General features: G+C 37.0%; 2 protein-coding genes across 2 annotated transcripts; one reads left to right on the top strand and one right to left on the bottom strand.

Annotated features, from left to right (window-relative positions):
- Nucleotides 1-595: 595 nt before the first annotated feature.
- On the top strand, nucleotides 596-2,296 carry LOC143875832 (uncharacterized). Its single transcript, XM_077377421.1, has one exon. It carries the CDS (start codon nucleotides 1,757-1,759, stop codon nucleotides 2,132-2,134), a length of 378 nt encoding a protein of 125 aa, XP_077233536.1. The 5' UTR covers nucleotides 596-1,756; the 3' UTR covers nucleotides 2,135-2,296.
- A 10,168-nt stretch (nucleotides 2,297-12,464) lies between these two features.
- On the bottom strand, nucleotides 12,465-17,244 carry LOC143875833 (peroxidase 10-like). Its single transcript, XM_077377422.1, has 4 exons — nucleotides 16,906-17,244; nucleotides 16,105-16,296; nucleotides 14,315-14,480; nucleotides 12,465-12,946 (listed from the first exon to the last, which is right to left on the bottom strand). The coding sequence occupies exons 1-4, from the start codon at nucleotides 17,122-17,124 to the stop codon at nucleotides 12,534-12,536; spliced, it is 990 nt and encodes a 329-aa protein (XP_077233537.1). The 5' UTR covers nucleotides 17,125-17,244; the 3' UTR covers nucleotides 12,465-12,533.
- Between the last annotated feature and the right edge of the window lie 139 nt (nucleotides 17,245-17,383).

Raw genomic sequence — 17,383 nt, forward strand, 5'->3', positions numbered from 1 at the left:
ATTCTATTGAAATTTTTTTCATGGCAGTCAATCATGGCCTTGAGTGAAAATTGCTAAAAAGACAGTAATTACTAGGGCTTCCTTCATCACTACATCCAGTTATGGCATGATTTTTGTAAAAACTTTACTTGTTTTTGTCTGTTGGGACAAGTATCTTCAACATTACTTCATATTTTTTGAATTATCACCGACATAAAGTACGCATGCGCTCCCTTCGCTAAAATTATCAATTAAGAAAAAAAATATAAGGTAGACAAAGTGCACAAATCGCAACCAAAGATGCTTTATTTTCAAAACCCGGGCCCTTTCTCCGAGTGGTAATTCTAGACATCTTCTATGCTGGTCTCCTCCTTTTTAACTTCTTATCTTATCCCACTAGTCTCCGAGCCAACCCGCACAACTGCCTCAGATTAAGGGGCAGTTACCATTTCATCTACAAATTAAGGGCCCCGCAACCAACGATTGGGATCATGGCATCATTTGGGTGGGCCCATGTCAAGTTTCTAGAACTATCAGTCCTCAGTCCTCAGTCCTCAGTCCTCCTTCATGATAATTTGAGTGCATGCGTGTAAGCCCACAGAGGAAGGCGTATCGCTCATCCTTAAAATCCCATATTTTCAGCTGAAAGGCCAGATCTTTCTCGCCCCTATAACACCCCAAAGTAAGAAAAGAGGGAACCCATTTTTCCCTTTAAATTTGGTATAACGCGCTTTCTGAGAGAACCCATTTTTTCTTGAATTTTGTCTACCAAATAGGCTCTCCGCTTCTGAAATTTCAAAAGTTAGGGCTATTTTTGTTTCCCTTTTGAATTTGTTGCAGTCCCAGAAAAGGTCCTGAAAAAGCTATGATTTTACAATGCTTTTTAAATGGTTTTGGCGATCAGATATTTCAACTGTTGCCATCATTTGTTACTTTTTTTTTCTGGGGTCTTGAGCGAACCCACTTTTACTGAAGATCCAACCTTTTTATTGACTTTTTTACCAAAGCTGTCGAATTGTTGGGTGGAAAAACTTTTCTTTTCTATCTTACAGTTCAAACATTTCCTCCTCTTAGTTTCAGAATAGGGTAAAAAAATAAACCCAGAAATTTTAGGGTTTAAAGATCCCATCTTTCACCCTCCTTTCCCCTTTTTATTGAAACCCCCAAAACACCAAAATTCTTCAAGGCTGTTGTCAGTAAAAAAAAAAAATTTCTACTTTCACTGGTTATAGTTTAAAACCCAGAAAGTGGTTTACAGTTTTTGAAGAGATTGATTAAAGAAGGATTAGAAAGGAGGATCATTCTAAGATTCTCAACTCCAAAACCCAAAAATCTCAAGCCCTAAAATCGTGAAAAATTCATCCTTCAACCCTAGTACAGAAAACCCAATACTTTACATTAAAATCCCAACTTTCCACCCATCTTCTCTCTCAACCGCCTCCAAGTTTCAATACCCCAAACCCCAAATCTATTTTACTTTTGCCATATCCTCACTAACCCAAAAACCCTAGACTTTCTAGTCCAATACTCAAAGAGAAGTTACTACTTGTTCACATCATTTTCGGCCTTATTGTTTGATTTATCTTGCTTTCGATCGCGGGTTTTGATTAGACCTTTCTCCATAGGTTTTCTACACTTTTCATCCTCAACCCAAGTAGTGATTTTTTTTTTCTTTTCTTGCTTTTGATCGGTGGTTTTGATTAGACCTTGTCAGTAGATTTTCTACACTTCTCATCCTCAACCCAAAGAGTGATTTTTTTTTTGGGTGGGTTTTCTAATGTCAATGCCATTATATCAGCAGCCCCCACCAATGGTTATAAATCAACAAGCTTATAGTTCTCACTCAGGAAGTGGTTCGATCGGGCCAGTGATCGCGGTTCTCGCCGTGATCACGATCTTAGGGGTAGTCGCCGGCATGATCGGTCGCCTGTGTTCCGGCAGGAGAATTTTAGGCCATGGTGATTATGATTTTGAAGGTTGGATTGAAAGAAAATGTTCTTCATGCATTGATGGAAGGATAGATCCACCTCCACAAAGGAATACTAATGATTCGAGTGCTGATTCTGTTCCTATTGCAATTCCAGCTGAAAACCCTCAAGAAATAAAGCAAGCTGAACAATCTCCTCAAAACCCACCTGCAAATGCTGAATCTTGAGTTGGGTTTGTGCTTTTTTTTTTTCTGTCTTTGCTGAATCTGAGTATTTTTCCCTTTTTTTGGGTCTGTTTCTTTCTATTTTATTTTGTGTTATGTTGGTTTTTCTGGGATTTTCATGGATGTGAAAGATCACAAAAAGGCTGATTGTTTTCTTTTTGTATTTGTCTTGGAGTACTGTGGATCTCTCTTAGAACATTTCTGTGATGGTAATGAGATGCAATAGTGAGGCATAGAAATTAGGAACTAATTTTCTTGGATACAAAAGCTAATACCAAATCTCAATCATCATTATCTTGACCTTTTCTTATTAATTCTCCCTAATATTTTGAATTGAAAGCTGCCCATTTGATTAAGGGGACTTATCTTTTTCTTTCTTTCTATTTTATGTGTGAATTTAATGGCCTTCTCTGCCTCACAAAACATAAAAACATTCCCTCAATAAACAATAGTGGTGTCAAATTTTAAGGATTTTCAATTACATATTATTCCTACAATAACTGTGTGTGTGTGTGTCTTTCTGGGAGAGTCTCCTAGATAGCCTCACCAAAATGCCCCTTGGGTGTTGACTCGAGATTTGGTTACAGCCTATCCTATGCTATGAGAAAATGACTAAAATATACCTCGTTAGTAGGGTTGTCAATGGACCCGGACCCTCCTGTCGATTTAAAGGATTCGAACGTTAATAGACAGCATTTGGGCACATCAGTTCGTAGGGGTTTGCCAAGCCCCACAGTACTAGGGGTGGACATGGTTCCGGTTCGAACCGAGGAACCGAACCGAACCGGCACACTAAGGATTTAAACACTAATAGACAGGATTTGAGATTAACAGTTGCAAACGAACCGTGTACATTGGATTCATATTTTAAGGTCCAAAATTACTTCGTATCGTGACCCAGACGCAAATATGATGGAATGTCCTTCATGTAGTTGTTGATTTATGCCTATTGAAGAGAGAATTTTGTTTCAATTATGTCTATTCATGATAGGTGTTTTTGTAAACGTAAAAAAATCTTACTCTCAAAAAATACTTTATGGGGTTTGCTAAGCCATTTTGCGTCTCTCTTTTGCCCAGGGAAGAGCCAGACAGGTTCACTTTTTATTAGATTTTGTCTTAATCAATGAGGTGGCTGTTCACTCTTGCAAAGGTGAGCCGTAAATCGCTTTCCGCAAAATTGCCTAGCAAATCCCATATTTTATTTTCCCATATACTTTTCTCACTCTTGAATTTCTTCCTCTTTTATGCATTATTTCATTTAATATCCTATTATATATATTTACGTAATAACCCGACTTCTTCCTTAAGCTCTTAATACTTGTTTAGAGAAAGAAAAGGACTTAGTTTACCAAAATGTAGGCCTAACACAAAATCATGCTAACAACATCAGTAAAGCAAAGCAGTAGACATTCAGTCAAATAACAAACACTAATGCATTTATAGAGAATATGCAGCGGTATTTGGTTGCCGGGTTTTTTTTGGTTCCTGGGATTTATGTGGGAGAAAAAAAATCCAAGGAGATTGGTGGGAAAAAAAAAGTCCTAGAAGTATCCCAGCAGAATAAAAATCCCATGTTTGGTTGACGGGACTATGGTGGGGAAAACAAATACCTTTGTTTGGTTGCTTGAACTGTTGGGAAGAAAAAAAAATCTTCTCAAGCTTATTTTTGGATCCTGGGATTATTTTGGGATGGGATGAAAAGGCAATCATTACAAGAGTGGGATTAAATAAAATTCTAGTGCTAAAAGGCAACCAAACATGGGATGAGACCAAAATTTTACTAAAACTTCCTCCGACAAAATTTTTACCTGTAACCAAACGGAGCAGGGTTTGTGTACTTGGACAAAACTACAGACTGAGATAAATAAAAACTACGATAAAATAAAGGAAAAATTACATTTACACCCCCTCTAGTTTCAGACATATCCACTTCCACCCCTATAGTTTAAAACGTGACAAATACACCCCTGTAGTTTCAATTTGTTTAAGGTTTGCCCCCTCAGTTGAAGGTTCGTCCATAGATTGAAGGGTTAGAATGATCCGATGGAGCTGATTTTTTGGGCACACCCTATCTATGTCAGGACCCATCAAATGAACACTTTGGATCATCCAAATAATGTGGGCCCATACCCGAATCCAAACACTACCAAAAAATATCCAAATAATGTGGGCCCATACCCGAATCCAAACACTACCAAAAAATATCCAAATAATGTGGGCCCACATTGTTTGGATGATCCAAAGTGTTCATTTGATGGGTCCTGACATAGATAGGGTGTGCCCAAAAAATCAGCTCCATCGGATCATCCTAACCCTTCAATCTATGGACGAACCTTCAACTGAGGGGGCAAACCTTAAACAAATTGAAACTACAGGGGTGTATTTGTCACGTTTTAAACTATAGGGGTGGAAGTGGATATGTCTGAAACTAGAGGGGGTGTAAACTGGAAGTGGATATGACACGTTGTTCAATAGTCCAGGACCTCCAATCATCTGCCTATAAAATTTTCTCCATGGAACAGTACATAGCTGCCACGAGTTAACTTGTCACAACTGGTCTCAACTACCCATTTTGAATTTCAAATTTCAATTCGTTGAAAATAATGGTTTTTATAAGGAAATAACCATTGCTGGCTAACTCTCCTAAATCTAACGAATTAATATCCAATGAATCATTCACTCTTACAAGACAAAAACTTATCTTAATTCCAAAACTGGGTGTAAAAAGAGCCCACGACAATGATAGTCTCGAGTCTCGACATGGTCGTCCTTAGATCATTTATTTGAAGGGGAAGGGGTTATTTTTATAATTTTACTATCAAAATGGGGAAACTTACTAGGCAAGAGTAGTCAGTAGTTTCTCACGAAAACTAAAAATGAATGGTAATTTCACATGCTCTCAACCCATGTGTCAGTTTTTTTTTCCATTCCAAAAAATAAAATAAAAACTTAGTTCGCTCTGAAACAGTAATTTTTTCACCCCCAGTTGATTAAACCGTGAGTAAGTTTCTAAAAACTATTTGAGCAGCTACAATCTTAAAATGGAAACCATGGTTCTAAGTTCTAACCATGTTGTATAATGTAAGTAGGACCTAGGATACTCCGATGGATAGTCTGATTTGAAATGGATTTTGACCCATACTTGGAAGGATATGAAAAGCACTTTGAAAAGGATAAATCCAAATGGACTATGACCAAGAGTAGGATGATCCGATTCCAATTGGACCCATTGACTCCCCTAGAATCCATCCATACAGAGCCATCGTGTGCCAGTCTGGACTTAGGACCAATCCCGGACCTTCTTTGGTTTGTTCAACGTTCGGATTTTTTAAACATTGCTACAAGAAGACATTTATGCCCTTGCAAACATTTCAAACGAAAACGAGTGGCTATTATACAGTTTATTATATAATCAGGGGCAAGGTTTTAAATTTCGGCAAAATCCCAAATTTCGGGCTTTGGCTCAAAATTTCGGACCGAATTTCCGAAATTTTTTAACATTTTTTTTTAATTAAAAAAGGCATTTAATCGAAATTTTGGCCGAAATTCCGAAATTTCCAATTTCGGTTTCGGTCCCACTAAATTTCGGACCGAAATTCCAAAATTTCGGATTTCGGTCGAAATTTAAAACCTTGATATTAAGGGGCATAGCTGTCATTTAAGTACCATTTAATACAATTTAATGCCAATGGTCGGTATATACGATTAGGATGAGGGGACAGATGTCAGTGGGGAATGAGTTGAAAGAACAAAACGGATTTTATAATAGTAAATTGATATCTACTCTGGCCCATCTGGTTTGTCTTTTCCCAAAGGAACAATTACCAAGGGGTGACAAAATTAGGCAGAATTATCAACAATGCCCGTACTTTTCAGAAATTATCAACGAGGACAAAAGAGGTCTTGTTAGTTAAAGCTGGACGAAAATGCCCTTTGGCATTTACAACACATTTTCATCTTGTTTTTTCCTTCTTCCCTCTTTATTTACTTTTCCATTTTCACTTTTTGACTATTTTATTCTATTAGTCATCTTCCTCCATGTCCAGCCACCATTATTATTGGCAAGTTTTGAAAACTTGAATGTTGAGTTCTTACCATCTCTCTGTATCTAGGTTTTGTTTTTCTTTTTTTAGGGTTTTGCACTATTTTTCATTCATCTGCTTCTGATTTATTTTGTTAAGGGTTTAAGCGGTTCGTATTTTAGGGTGTGTTCTGGAGATAATGCATGGATGGCTTCACTCACTTTCAGGAAGAGAAGTGGTGGTATAAGAAAAATTTGATGTAATATATGAATGGATGGCTACACATTTTTTGATATACTTAATTTTTTTTGTAATACACAAATTGGGATGTAATACATGAAGCACATTTAATGAAAACAATATCAATTTCTTTTGTTATTTCTATCATGAGTAGAATTGTAATGCCATTAGAAGAGTTGCTATAGGTAGGGGTTTTGAAGCAGAAGAGGTTTATCAACTCTCTGTAAGGGGGTTAGTAACTCTCAAAAGTAGGATTACCAATTTCCGAACGGGCTTATCAAGTCCCTGAAAATTGGCGGAGGGTACTGGAGTTTTGGAAGAGGGTTTTCAAGTCTTCAGGATTGGGATTATCTAGTATCAAAATGGGGTTACCAATTTACGAATAGGCTTATCAAGTTCCTTTAAATTAGCGGAGGGTACTGGAGTTTTGGAAAGGGGTTTTCAAGTCTCTGGGATTGGGTTATCTAGTATCAAAATGGGGTTACCAATTTCTGAATGAGCTTATCAAGTCCCTTATGAATACGTTTTTACTTCATGTTTTTTTCACTCATTCATTTTCACAGTTTTTTCTACGATTCATCTTCCTCATCTGCCATTGAAAGTGAGAAGGAGAAATGCAAAACCCTAAAACAAATGAAAAACAAAGCCTAGATACAGAGAGATAGATGGGAATGAACTCACATTTCAAGTTTTCGAGCTTTTCCGTCTCCAATGATGGCTAAACGATGAAGAAGATGACTGGTAGGGCAAAAAAAAACAAAGTTGAAAAGTGGAAAAGCAAAACGTGTTGCTTAAGAAAAAGGCATTTTGGTCCAGCTTTTACTGAGAAGACCTCTTTTGTCCCTCGTTGATAATTTCAGAAAAGCACGGATGCTCTTGATAATTCCGCCGAATTTGTCCCCCATCGGTAATTGTTCATTTCCCAAAAGGCTCAATTTCTACCCACTTTTTAGTGTCTTATCGTTCATTTTCGGGACACGACAAACAAGTGTCTGGAAATGCTGAGAAAGGGGTGTAAATATCACACTTTTATATTATAAAATATTGTCTCTCTTTTTCAAAGTACCCGCAAATTTACACAAACCCATATCAGTTAGGTCTTTTTTAGTACTCTTATCTTTTGAAAAAGTGGAGACTAGACAACGTTGAAAGTGCAGTCCCTCTCTGTATGGAATCTTTTCCTCTTCTTTTTGTTCTTTTGACTAGATTGGAAGTTTGGCCCATTGATTATTTGAATGTGGTGTGAGACATTGTACCCATTTTACTATTCATTTGGATTCCTCCACCCCACTCCCCAAACCCTATCTTCATTGCTGGCTTTAAGACCTTTAGAGGTTAGGAAGACTAATCCTTTTCTTTCTCTTTTAGAGTTATGGTTTGAGAGATCAAATGGGGATTTTAGAAGAAATATGCCTAGTACTTGTGATTATCCGTATTGTTTTGATGCTAACTGTAGTGGTGTTATGTTTTGACAATGACATCCATTTAGTAGAGTACCATTGGGGCTCATGGTGCGTGGAATGTTACTAAACAAAGTGCTCTATATCACTACATAGTGATATGTGAATTGCTAGTGTCCGTCGCAAAAAGGCATTTCACGGTTGGTCTGTCGCACATCAGACCAGCCACCTCGTGAATGGAGACAAAAGTTGTTGTCTCCATTCACGAGGCGGCTGGTGTGAAATGCGACAGACCAGCCGTGCCTTTTGCGATGGACCTTAGGATATCCCTAGTGATACATATACTAGATTATATTAGGTAATGAAGGGTAAAATTGCAATAAAAAGATAGGGATTTGGTTGGCAATTTTGCGGAAAGTCATTTTGCTGCTTACTTTTGCATGAGAGAATAAGAAATTATATGAAGAATGGGCGTACAATCTCATATCTATGGTACAAAAAAAAACCTTGGCTCCAGAACTGTTTGGAGGAACTTCCTCCAATCCAACCCCTCTCATAGATAGGGGTGTGGATATCAATTCAATGCTTACTTTTATTTTGAGAAGGATTTGATATTTCCACACCTCTTGCTAATACTTTGCTATTAGAGAGGTGGAGAAGTTCCTCCAAACCGTTCTGGAGCCAAGTTTTGTTCTCTGTGGTACGAGTGAAGTAACGCCCTTGATATTTGATACACAAACAGCACCTTAAAAAGTGTGCTGCTGTTAGAATATCAAGGGTAGGATGAGTTTGTACGCCCATTCTGTATAATTTCTTTGAGAGAACAACTTTTCTGTCTTTTCAGCAGGTTTTGTTGTATTCATTTAATTCATCTAAGGTGGCTGTCCTGTCGTGCAATCCCAAGATATGATCGAGATCTCATCTTTTCGGCTCCAATTGATTGAAAAATCGCAATAAAAAGTAGATTCTCTAAGTAGGGGGACTAGGAATAAAAAGAGAGTTTATATTCATACCATGTCTTTACTGGTTTTGAAAGGGTGAATAGGGAGACAAGCGGAAGTAGGAAAGGGGAGGGGAGAGATCACTGTCTCATCCCAGTGAAGCCTTGAATTAAAAAAAAAGCCCTATTTGGATTGCAAGAAAATGGAAAAGGATTTTCCTTCCATAATTTAGAGGGATATCACAATTATATATAGTTAATGTAGAGGGATATTATCATGAATTGAAAGTCCTTCTAAGTAAAAATTAAATAGGGTCCGTTCAATTTATCTTTTGTTCCTTTGTTAAAAAAGTAGGAAATTTTAGAAGTAGTTTCCCTTTCCAAACTTTTTCACAAAAAAAATCTTGCAATCCAAATTAGGCCTTGTGTGTAGAGAAATTCCTTCAGCCAAATCCAATCTGATCGTGCACAAATTAATGAAAAAGTATAAATAAAAACAAATTAACTACATGATGAACACTGAGATTTTACGTGTTTAAGATACTTACATCCACGGGTGAGAACACAATCATCTATTAAGAGAAAACAAAGTACAAGGATTACAATAGGGTGAACCCGCAAACCCACAAACCCCAACTATTTCCCTTGTCTTCTAAAAAATGACCTTATACAAGATAAACATGAGAGAAATCCAAAAAAACCCAATAGGAAAAAACAAGAGAAAACCCCAATAAGAATCTCTCTCTCTCTCTCTCTCTCTCTCTCTCTCTCTCTATTGTGCGCGCGCGAAGAGAAAGCTCCTGAACGTTTTCTCTTCTCTTTAGTTTTACTAAAAACTGTATAAGACCTCTTATTCTATTTTGTTTCCCAGCGTCACATGCATCACAAGTCCTATTCAATATAAGATCTTGGCTTGTTTCTGAGCTGCATGAAGATTTTTCCATTGATGTCGCTGCCAGTCCGCTATCTTGCAAACCACCATTGGCCTTCCAAAGTACAGGAAGCTACACACCATCGAATCTAGATTCTAACTCCACCATTGGTTCTTTTACTATGAATTTTCCTAATATTTGTCTAACAAAATGGTAATTAAAAATAGCTTCGGTTTCCAATGTGATCGCATGTCCCAGTCCCACTCTTATCAACTTGTAGGGTAAACAAAGTAACATATGTTTAACATCATAGAGAAATTAACAAGGTATCCTTCTTGAACCATGACCATCTTGGTCATGGCCTTGCTTATCTAATAAAATACCATCATTTCACAAAAAAAAAAAAAAAAAAAAAAAAAAAAAAAACAAACAGAGAGAGATAGAGATAGAGAGGAATGCTAGACTCACAGGCACCCTTGCAAAACAAGAGAGGAAAAGGGCCCCCCTATTGGCCTAAACCCATTAATGATGGCACTAAAAATTACCATCATCACTGTTGAAATAGATTTTGACCAATTAGGGTGCCCCTTCTTTTACAACGGCGCCTGTCAGCCTAGCATTCCTTAAGCTCAAGAGGGGAGTGCAAATATCAAAAGAAGAGATGTCAATATCAGCTTACCTTGGGCCAGTTGGGGTGACTGCAATGTCTTAATTCTAATGAACAAAAAAATATAGAAAGGATGGTTTTTGTCTGGACGCTAAATTTGGTATGCCTCCAAAATCGAAACCCGTCCATATGGGGTGACAGAAAATCTGTTTTTCTCATGAACTCTAAAATAGCAAGGATTTTTTTTTGTCCCGATGCCAAATTTGGGGTGACTCCAAAATCGTCTCTATCTATGCAAGTTTGGTTTTACTCAATTTAATTCTTTCATTTTCAAATAGAAAATCGGTGTTTGCGGTTTGCTCTCTCAAGAGGTTGTGTTCATATTTGTTGGAGCTTAAAAAGAAGGTTACCAACTTCACTGGCTAGTGTTACATTCTACAAGGTACGCCCATCTAAGAGCTCCCATGAGATAAGTGATCAGGACCATTCATCGTGTGGGCCCTCCCCCATCCGCGGAAAAGAAAGGTTAGAAACTACTTTGATTAAATAATCTTAATTTTTCATTTTGTACCTTTGAAATAAGTGGTTCAGGAAAAAAAAATGTAAATTTAAAGGTCTCTAATCAGATGGACATGGGGCCATGATTTCCATGATGGGACCCATTGGATGACTGATCTAAGATGTGTACTGTAAGTTTCAAGAGGATTTAGACCATAGTTACTGGAAGCTTCCTAGTTGGATGGGAAGCTCGCCTAGCCATGTTCTTCCCGCTGCTCAAATTTAAGGTAAGGGCATTTCCCTCATGCTTTTCTATGTGTTTCCTCTTAATTAAGAGAACCTTCCTAGGGATCGAGCCTCTAGCTCAATGGTCATGACTTTGTTCTTCCACCTGGAGGTCAGAGGTTCAATCCCGCTTACCTATAAGAAAGAGTACCTCCCTGTGTAGTGATTAGTTATTCCTAAAAGAACGTTTTCTGGTTTCAATAATGCCAAAGGAATAGATTTTTTTTTAATTTAAAAGAGAGCATTTAAAACTTGAAAAACTCACCTTAAGTTTTAAATAAAACTTAGGCAAGATCTTTTTCAAAATTTTTTACATTAAATTAACCTGAATAAAACAAGCGAAACAATAAATTCCTAAAACTTGTAATTCTAATTAGTTGAGAAGTCTTCATTACTGTTAAAGTATAAAAGATTAAATAACGCCTTCTGTAAAGGCTTAAGCTTTTGGAGTAATTGGTCATTTGACTTGGTATCAGAGCCAAGGTCTTGGGTTCAAAACTCCTTGATATTAAAAATCCACATCTATTTGGCCAACCCAAAAGAGGGGTCACCTGTGCCATGTATAGGCCAACCCTAAAGAGAGGGACCACACGTGAGGGGGAGTGCTAAAGTATAAAAGATTAAATAACGCATTCTCTAACGGTTTAAGCTTTTGGAGTAACTGGTCCTTTGACATTTGCTACTTGTAATCCTTACCTACTACAATTTTTTTATGTACTTGTTCGCTTTTAATGAGGCTTGGTTGATGCTTCTAAGTTGTTTCACTTTACTTTTTTTGGAGCTTCTCACTTCATTTTATCATTTCTATACCCCCTCACTTCTTGCATCCCTTTTCGCACTCGCTTGCTACTGTGGCAACTATGATCTAGACTAAGTGCTAATAAGCAAGGTAACAGAATGGGCGTTTAGGGCCCATGCATGTTGGATTGTGCTTGCTTGGATGATCCGAACCATTCATTTGTTAGGCCCAAACGTAAATCGGCTGTGCCTTGACATCTCCATAGGATGATCATAACCCTTGGATTTATAGATATTTATGATGTGTCATCCCCGTACACCAGAACATCTGTGTACGATCGGACTGTTGATTTGACGTGAGGCGACCCATATGGTCCTACTCTCATGCCAAATGAACATCCACCCCCTTATTTCAATAATGATGCTCCTCTCTTTATTTACGCTTTTCTATCAGTTGTTGAAAGTTGCCTAACTCCCGAGAACTTATGATAGCTAATCCAAAATGTATTTAATTAAGTGGGCAATGGCATTATCATTACATGGTAATGAAGATATAATATTTCCCTTTAGAATTGTTTAGCATATAGTTTTCCTTTTAAAACCACAATCTTTTCCCTAGAAGAAGATAAAAACAAAAGCTTTGGGAGATCTTAACATGGGGTAACTGATTTGTGATTAAGCTCCAAGAAAAGAACAAAGTAAAATATGAAATTCCATCAGCAATCACCACTTTTATTTATACATACACCTCTTCATGTAAGCATGCAAATTAATTACATCATTTTTTGAACTATTACAAGTTAGTTAACAACCCTACAATTCTTCCTTATCTCTCCATTTTGTCCAGTGAGAACACCTAAAGAACCCAACTTTATCATCGAAGCCCCAAAGTCCTGGTAGAACAAATAAGGATAATTGCTGTAGTTTATAACCATGGAGGCAGTATTAGAGTCCCCCATTAAGATTTGATCAGATTGGAGGAGGCCTGAATTGTTCATGAGGTTCTTGTAATACACATTGTCAAACTGGTTGGTTGTGACAGGGTCGAGAGGAGCCAAGTTGGGGTCCGATGATCCGTCTCCTTTGGGGCATATGCTCTGTAAATTTTGGAGGAGCGATGAATCGAGTGTTGGGTCAGGCTTACCCGATCCCTTAAAGTTGACGAGCCTATTCTTGAAGTTGGCGCACGAGGCAAAACCTATGGTGTGTGCCCCTGAAACATGTGTAAATGTGTTTCAATTGCTTTTTGATTTATACAAAGTATACAAAATTTCTTGACTATAATGAGGGAGATGACTATAATTCGTATTATGATCTTGTATATTTTACTATTTCAAAAATTATTATTCAATTTGCATGGACATGGATGAAAAATAGATAATTAATATGTGATAAAGTCAATTAGCATACAATTCTTATTATGATATTGAATAAAATCATGGCAGTTTCTATTTTAATTAATAGATTTAGATGAAGAATGAATAATTAGCTCTTTTATTATTTTAAGGGAAAATTACATATACATCCCCTGTGGTTTGGCCATTTTTCGCTTTAAACCCCGTGGTTTCGAAGTTACCAACGACACCCCCTCAACTTTCTGTGGGTTTTTTTTAACGTGACGGAGTCGACGGAAAGGGGGAAATGACTGTTATGCCCTCGTCTTCCTCAACTGAAATTAGGGTTTTCATACTTTAAAACTGAAAATTAGGGTTTGATTCAAATCCTTGTTTATTTATCAACTTAAACCCTCAATTTAGGAGTTTTATTTTTCTTCATTCACATCATTATCATGATTTGCACATAAATCCTAATATTTTAGGGATTTTTTATTTTTTTATAATGTTTTTTTCTCTTGAAATGTGGGTTTGATATAGCCATGGAGAGTGGGGTTTCATTGTTTGTAGCGGGGGGAAATGGCATAACCCTAATCCCTTTGCAAATGGCTTAAAACTAGTGATAAGGGGTATTTCTGTCATCAAAATATTAACCATAGTTAGTTTTAGCGAGGGGGTGTACTTAAAAATGTCAGGAAGTTGAAGGGGTGTCTCTGGTAACTTCTAAACCACATGGTTTAAAGCAGAAAATGGCCAAACCACAGGGGGTGTATCTGTAATTTTCCCTTATTTTAATTTCTTTATAATTTTTTACATGTAAATATGAATGAATCTTACGATTTACAATCAAAAGATTTGATCCCTATTATGATTTATAATACACCACATGAAAAGTGGACCAGTGGTGATATTTTTAAGGTGTTCTGAAAAATCCAACCCCATGATTTAGCTCGTTTTTTCTGAAAAAGGGAAGCTTCCAGGATTTTGCGAAGAGCCATCATCTCTTTCGCAGCATTGTGAAGTCCATCTAGAGGCCAACTTAATTTATAGTTTAAAAAAAGAATATTTTGAAAATATCCAACGCACTCATCATCCAATCATTCAACGAAGTGAACAGTGATGGTGTGCTTAAGATGTTCTTTCCTTTAGTCCTAGTATTTGAATGCTCCAATAGAATTCATAGAATTTATAAATCTAATTTCATGACTATGAAGACTCTCTCTCTTTCTCTCATTCATTTCTCTTACCTGAGAGCACAACAAGATCCTTGGCATTTAGACCCTTTGAAATGAATCTTGCTGTAATGTTTTGAAGGGGCTCCACAGGTGCTGGAAGCTGTTCGTTAGCTGATTTTTCACTTGCTGTTTTGCCATCTCTCCTCCCTAAAGGTACTGACCAATAAGTCCCTCCTGTCTAAAAGACACAAACCCAACATCATTACAAAAATTCTACATACATACAGGAAAATGATATTTCCGCTCCCTTTCTTAGCATTTCCACCCTCCTTTGTTTTCCCAAAAAATGATTGCATTTCTACTACTTTTTGTTTGTCTTTCTATGAAAATAAAGTTACTTGCAGGAAAACAAGAGGGTGGAAATGCTAAGATAAGGGGTGGAAATATCATCACCTACCCAGGCTCTTTAATAGTCATTTAAGTATAACCTATACTATATATAAAGAAAATATTGGGGTTTCCAACTTCAAAATTTCAAAAAGGGCCATGTTTGGATGCCGAGAAGATTTTGATTTGGAATTCTCACATTTGCAGCCCTTTTTGCATTGACATTCTGATCCAGATCAAATCCTTGAATTTCCAATTCAGCGGTTGACAGTGAAAAAAATCAGATTTCCAAATAAGCTGTGGAAATAAGTAATTGGAAATCCACAGATTGACACTTTCCTTCACCCACTTTGCTCCTCAACCTCTCCCCTGCAGTAGGAAGTCCCCCTTCCCTCTCTATCTCCCTAAACATGAGCTGACAGATCTATTCATTTTGTACTCAAAAACTCAATTCCAAATCCAAATACAAAATATAAGGTATCCGAACGGGCCCTAATGTTATTCATCATTTCCATCTCGATAATATCATCTTCCTATTAAAATATAGGAGGTGATATATTCACTCCCTTTTCTTCCCTAAGCCTGCCCCCACTCGCTGCCTTTTACAAGGGGGTGGCCCAAGTAAGTAAAAAGGGCGAATATTTCATTTACCTAAAATATACAACTCATTCACATACATACCATGAATGTTTGGAATCCATATTATGCAAGAGGACAACTTTTGCACGCCTCATATACGCCAACACTAAAGATTTATTAGTATTATCCATTTGTAGATGGAGCTTCCACAATGCCTAGGTCTAGAGGGAAGTTGTAATTTATTTGGTGGGGCCAATCTATCTGGAATATCTTGATCATTTATTTGGTTCTCGCCAAAGACATGTTGTAGAGAAAAAATCTTCTCCATTGGATGATCTTAAGCCTTTTCAATTTGTGGAGGTTTCTATACTATAGTTTTTAAATTTTTTTGAGCTGTTCATTTTACATCAAACATATCAAACTGTTAGAAAAAACATCCAATGCAAAAGATACTTGGGTCACGACCTATCTGAACCAAAAAACGAATGGTTTAAATCGTCCAAATAAATAGATTCCGTCGTATCAATATTTCTCTTAAAATGTAATCAATATTTCTGTATATGTTATTGATAATATAATGTGAGGATGTGTAAGAGGGGATTGTCCCCTCCATGTAATGCTAGAACTCCTCTACATAGAATGAGAAAATTTGGCAACACATGAGGTTATCTAAAACTTCATAAATGTTAAAGATATCTTATGCGTGTAAATTTATTTATATCTATTAAATATCTTTTGCTTGTAAATTTCTCTATACGTATTAAACATCTGATATATATGTAAATATAGTTAATAATACCTTACACTTTAAGAGCAAGATCGATTTTTATCTATAAAAATTTCGTCATAAGGCATGTATTTATGTATGAATGATGTGAAGAATCAGAGTTTCTTACCAGATAAACAGCTTCTCTTGCTGCTAGAGTTAGAATATCTGTACAAGAGACTGTCGATGGGCAAGCTTTCTCCACATTGGCCTTTATGTCGTCAATAACCTCGAAACCTCTAGCCGAATTTCGGTTAGGAAATGCATTTTTCTCCCCCTTGAACTTGCTTGTATCATCAAGTAGAACAGACCCTTCACATCCCTGTACACCCAGAAAGGAAAAATTCGTCTTAGAAATCAGTTTCTTTCCAATTCACAAAACTACATCAATGGAATACTCATTGTTGATAAGCTAGCCTTGTTATTGGAGTGGTGCAATTACCATAGGCCAAACACTCACTCTCCTAAGTTTACAAAATCAAATGATCAAATTAGAGTCCCGTCTTGGCCAACGAGGGGCGTTTTACTCAAGATAACATGCAATACTACAAATGGAGGGATCTTCCTAGAGTAGCCAGAGGAGCAAGCAGATGTCATAGATAGGCCTCACCCAATCTAAGGACAATAGTTGTTCCTTAATTAATCATATTTCAATTTTTGTAATGTAAAACTTTAGATTAGTTTGAGTCCCATCTAGAAGGGTTTCTCAAAACCAGTGTATCGCTCTTTTAAGTATTAATAAAATTTTTGGGCCAGCTCCGGGCCTTAGTGCACAATTCCAGGTTTAAAAAATCAGAGTCAATTAAGGTGTTTAAGGTTTTAAATTACCATTCAAAGTAAACCTCCTAGTGATTCAATCAACAAAACACATCTGTTGAACCATAAAAAGAAAAAAAAACACATCTGGATTACTTGAATTAGAGCCATTTACATCGACGAAACAGTCGTGGAAGTGCAAGCGGAGGAGAGAGGCCGCCATCCTAGCATCCGTCCAGAGAGCCGAGTACACACTGTACCTGACGATCCTCGTCAAATCGGGACAAGTGTTGTCATAGTAATAGTAGTCAAGTTGGCAGTAGACTGAGGGACTTAGCAACAAAAGGAAGAACAGTGGAAGAATTGAGAACTGAATTGAATATTTGGAATCCATGGATTAATTGCCAACTGGGTTTTGCTATGAAATGCTTTAGTGCAGTGAGAACTCCTGCAGGATTGTAGGGTACTTATATGCAAAAATATTGGGAGAAAGGAAGGAGCTTGCATGGTTGGGTTTTTCATTCCGATAGTGGTGATAACACTAATCAAAATGGAGTCATTCGAAACTCCAAATTATGATCTTTCTTAGTGGTCATAGAAAAGTCTATGAGTGGAATAGAAAGTTATGATTCTTTATTTGGACTGTTTCATGG

Source organism: Tasmannia lanceolata, unplaced genomic scaffold, assembly GCF_043159265.1.
Source record: "Tasmannia lanceolata isolate RefF3 unplaced genomic scaffold, GAP_Taslan_0.1 ptg000004l, whole genome shotgun sequence".
Taxonomy (NCBI): domain Eukaryota; kingdom Viridiplantae; phylum Streptophyta; class Magnoliopsida; order Canellales; family Winteraceae; genus Tasmannia; species Tasmannia lanceolata.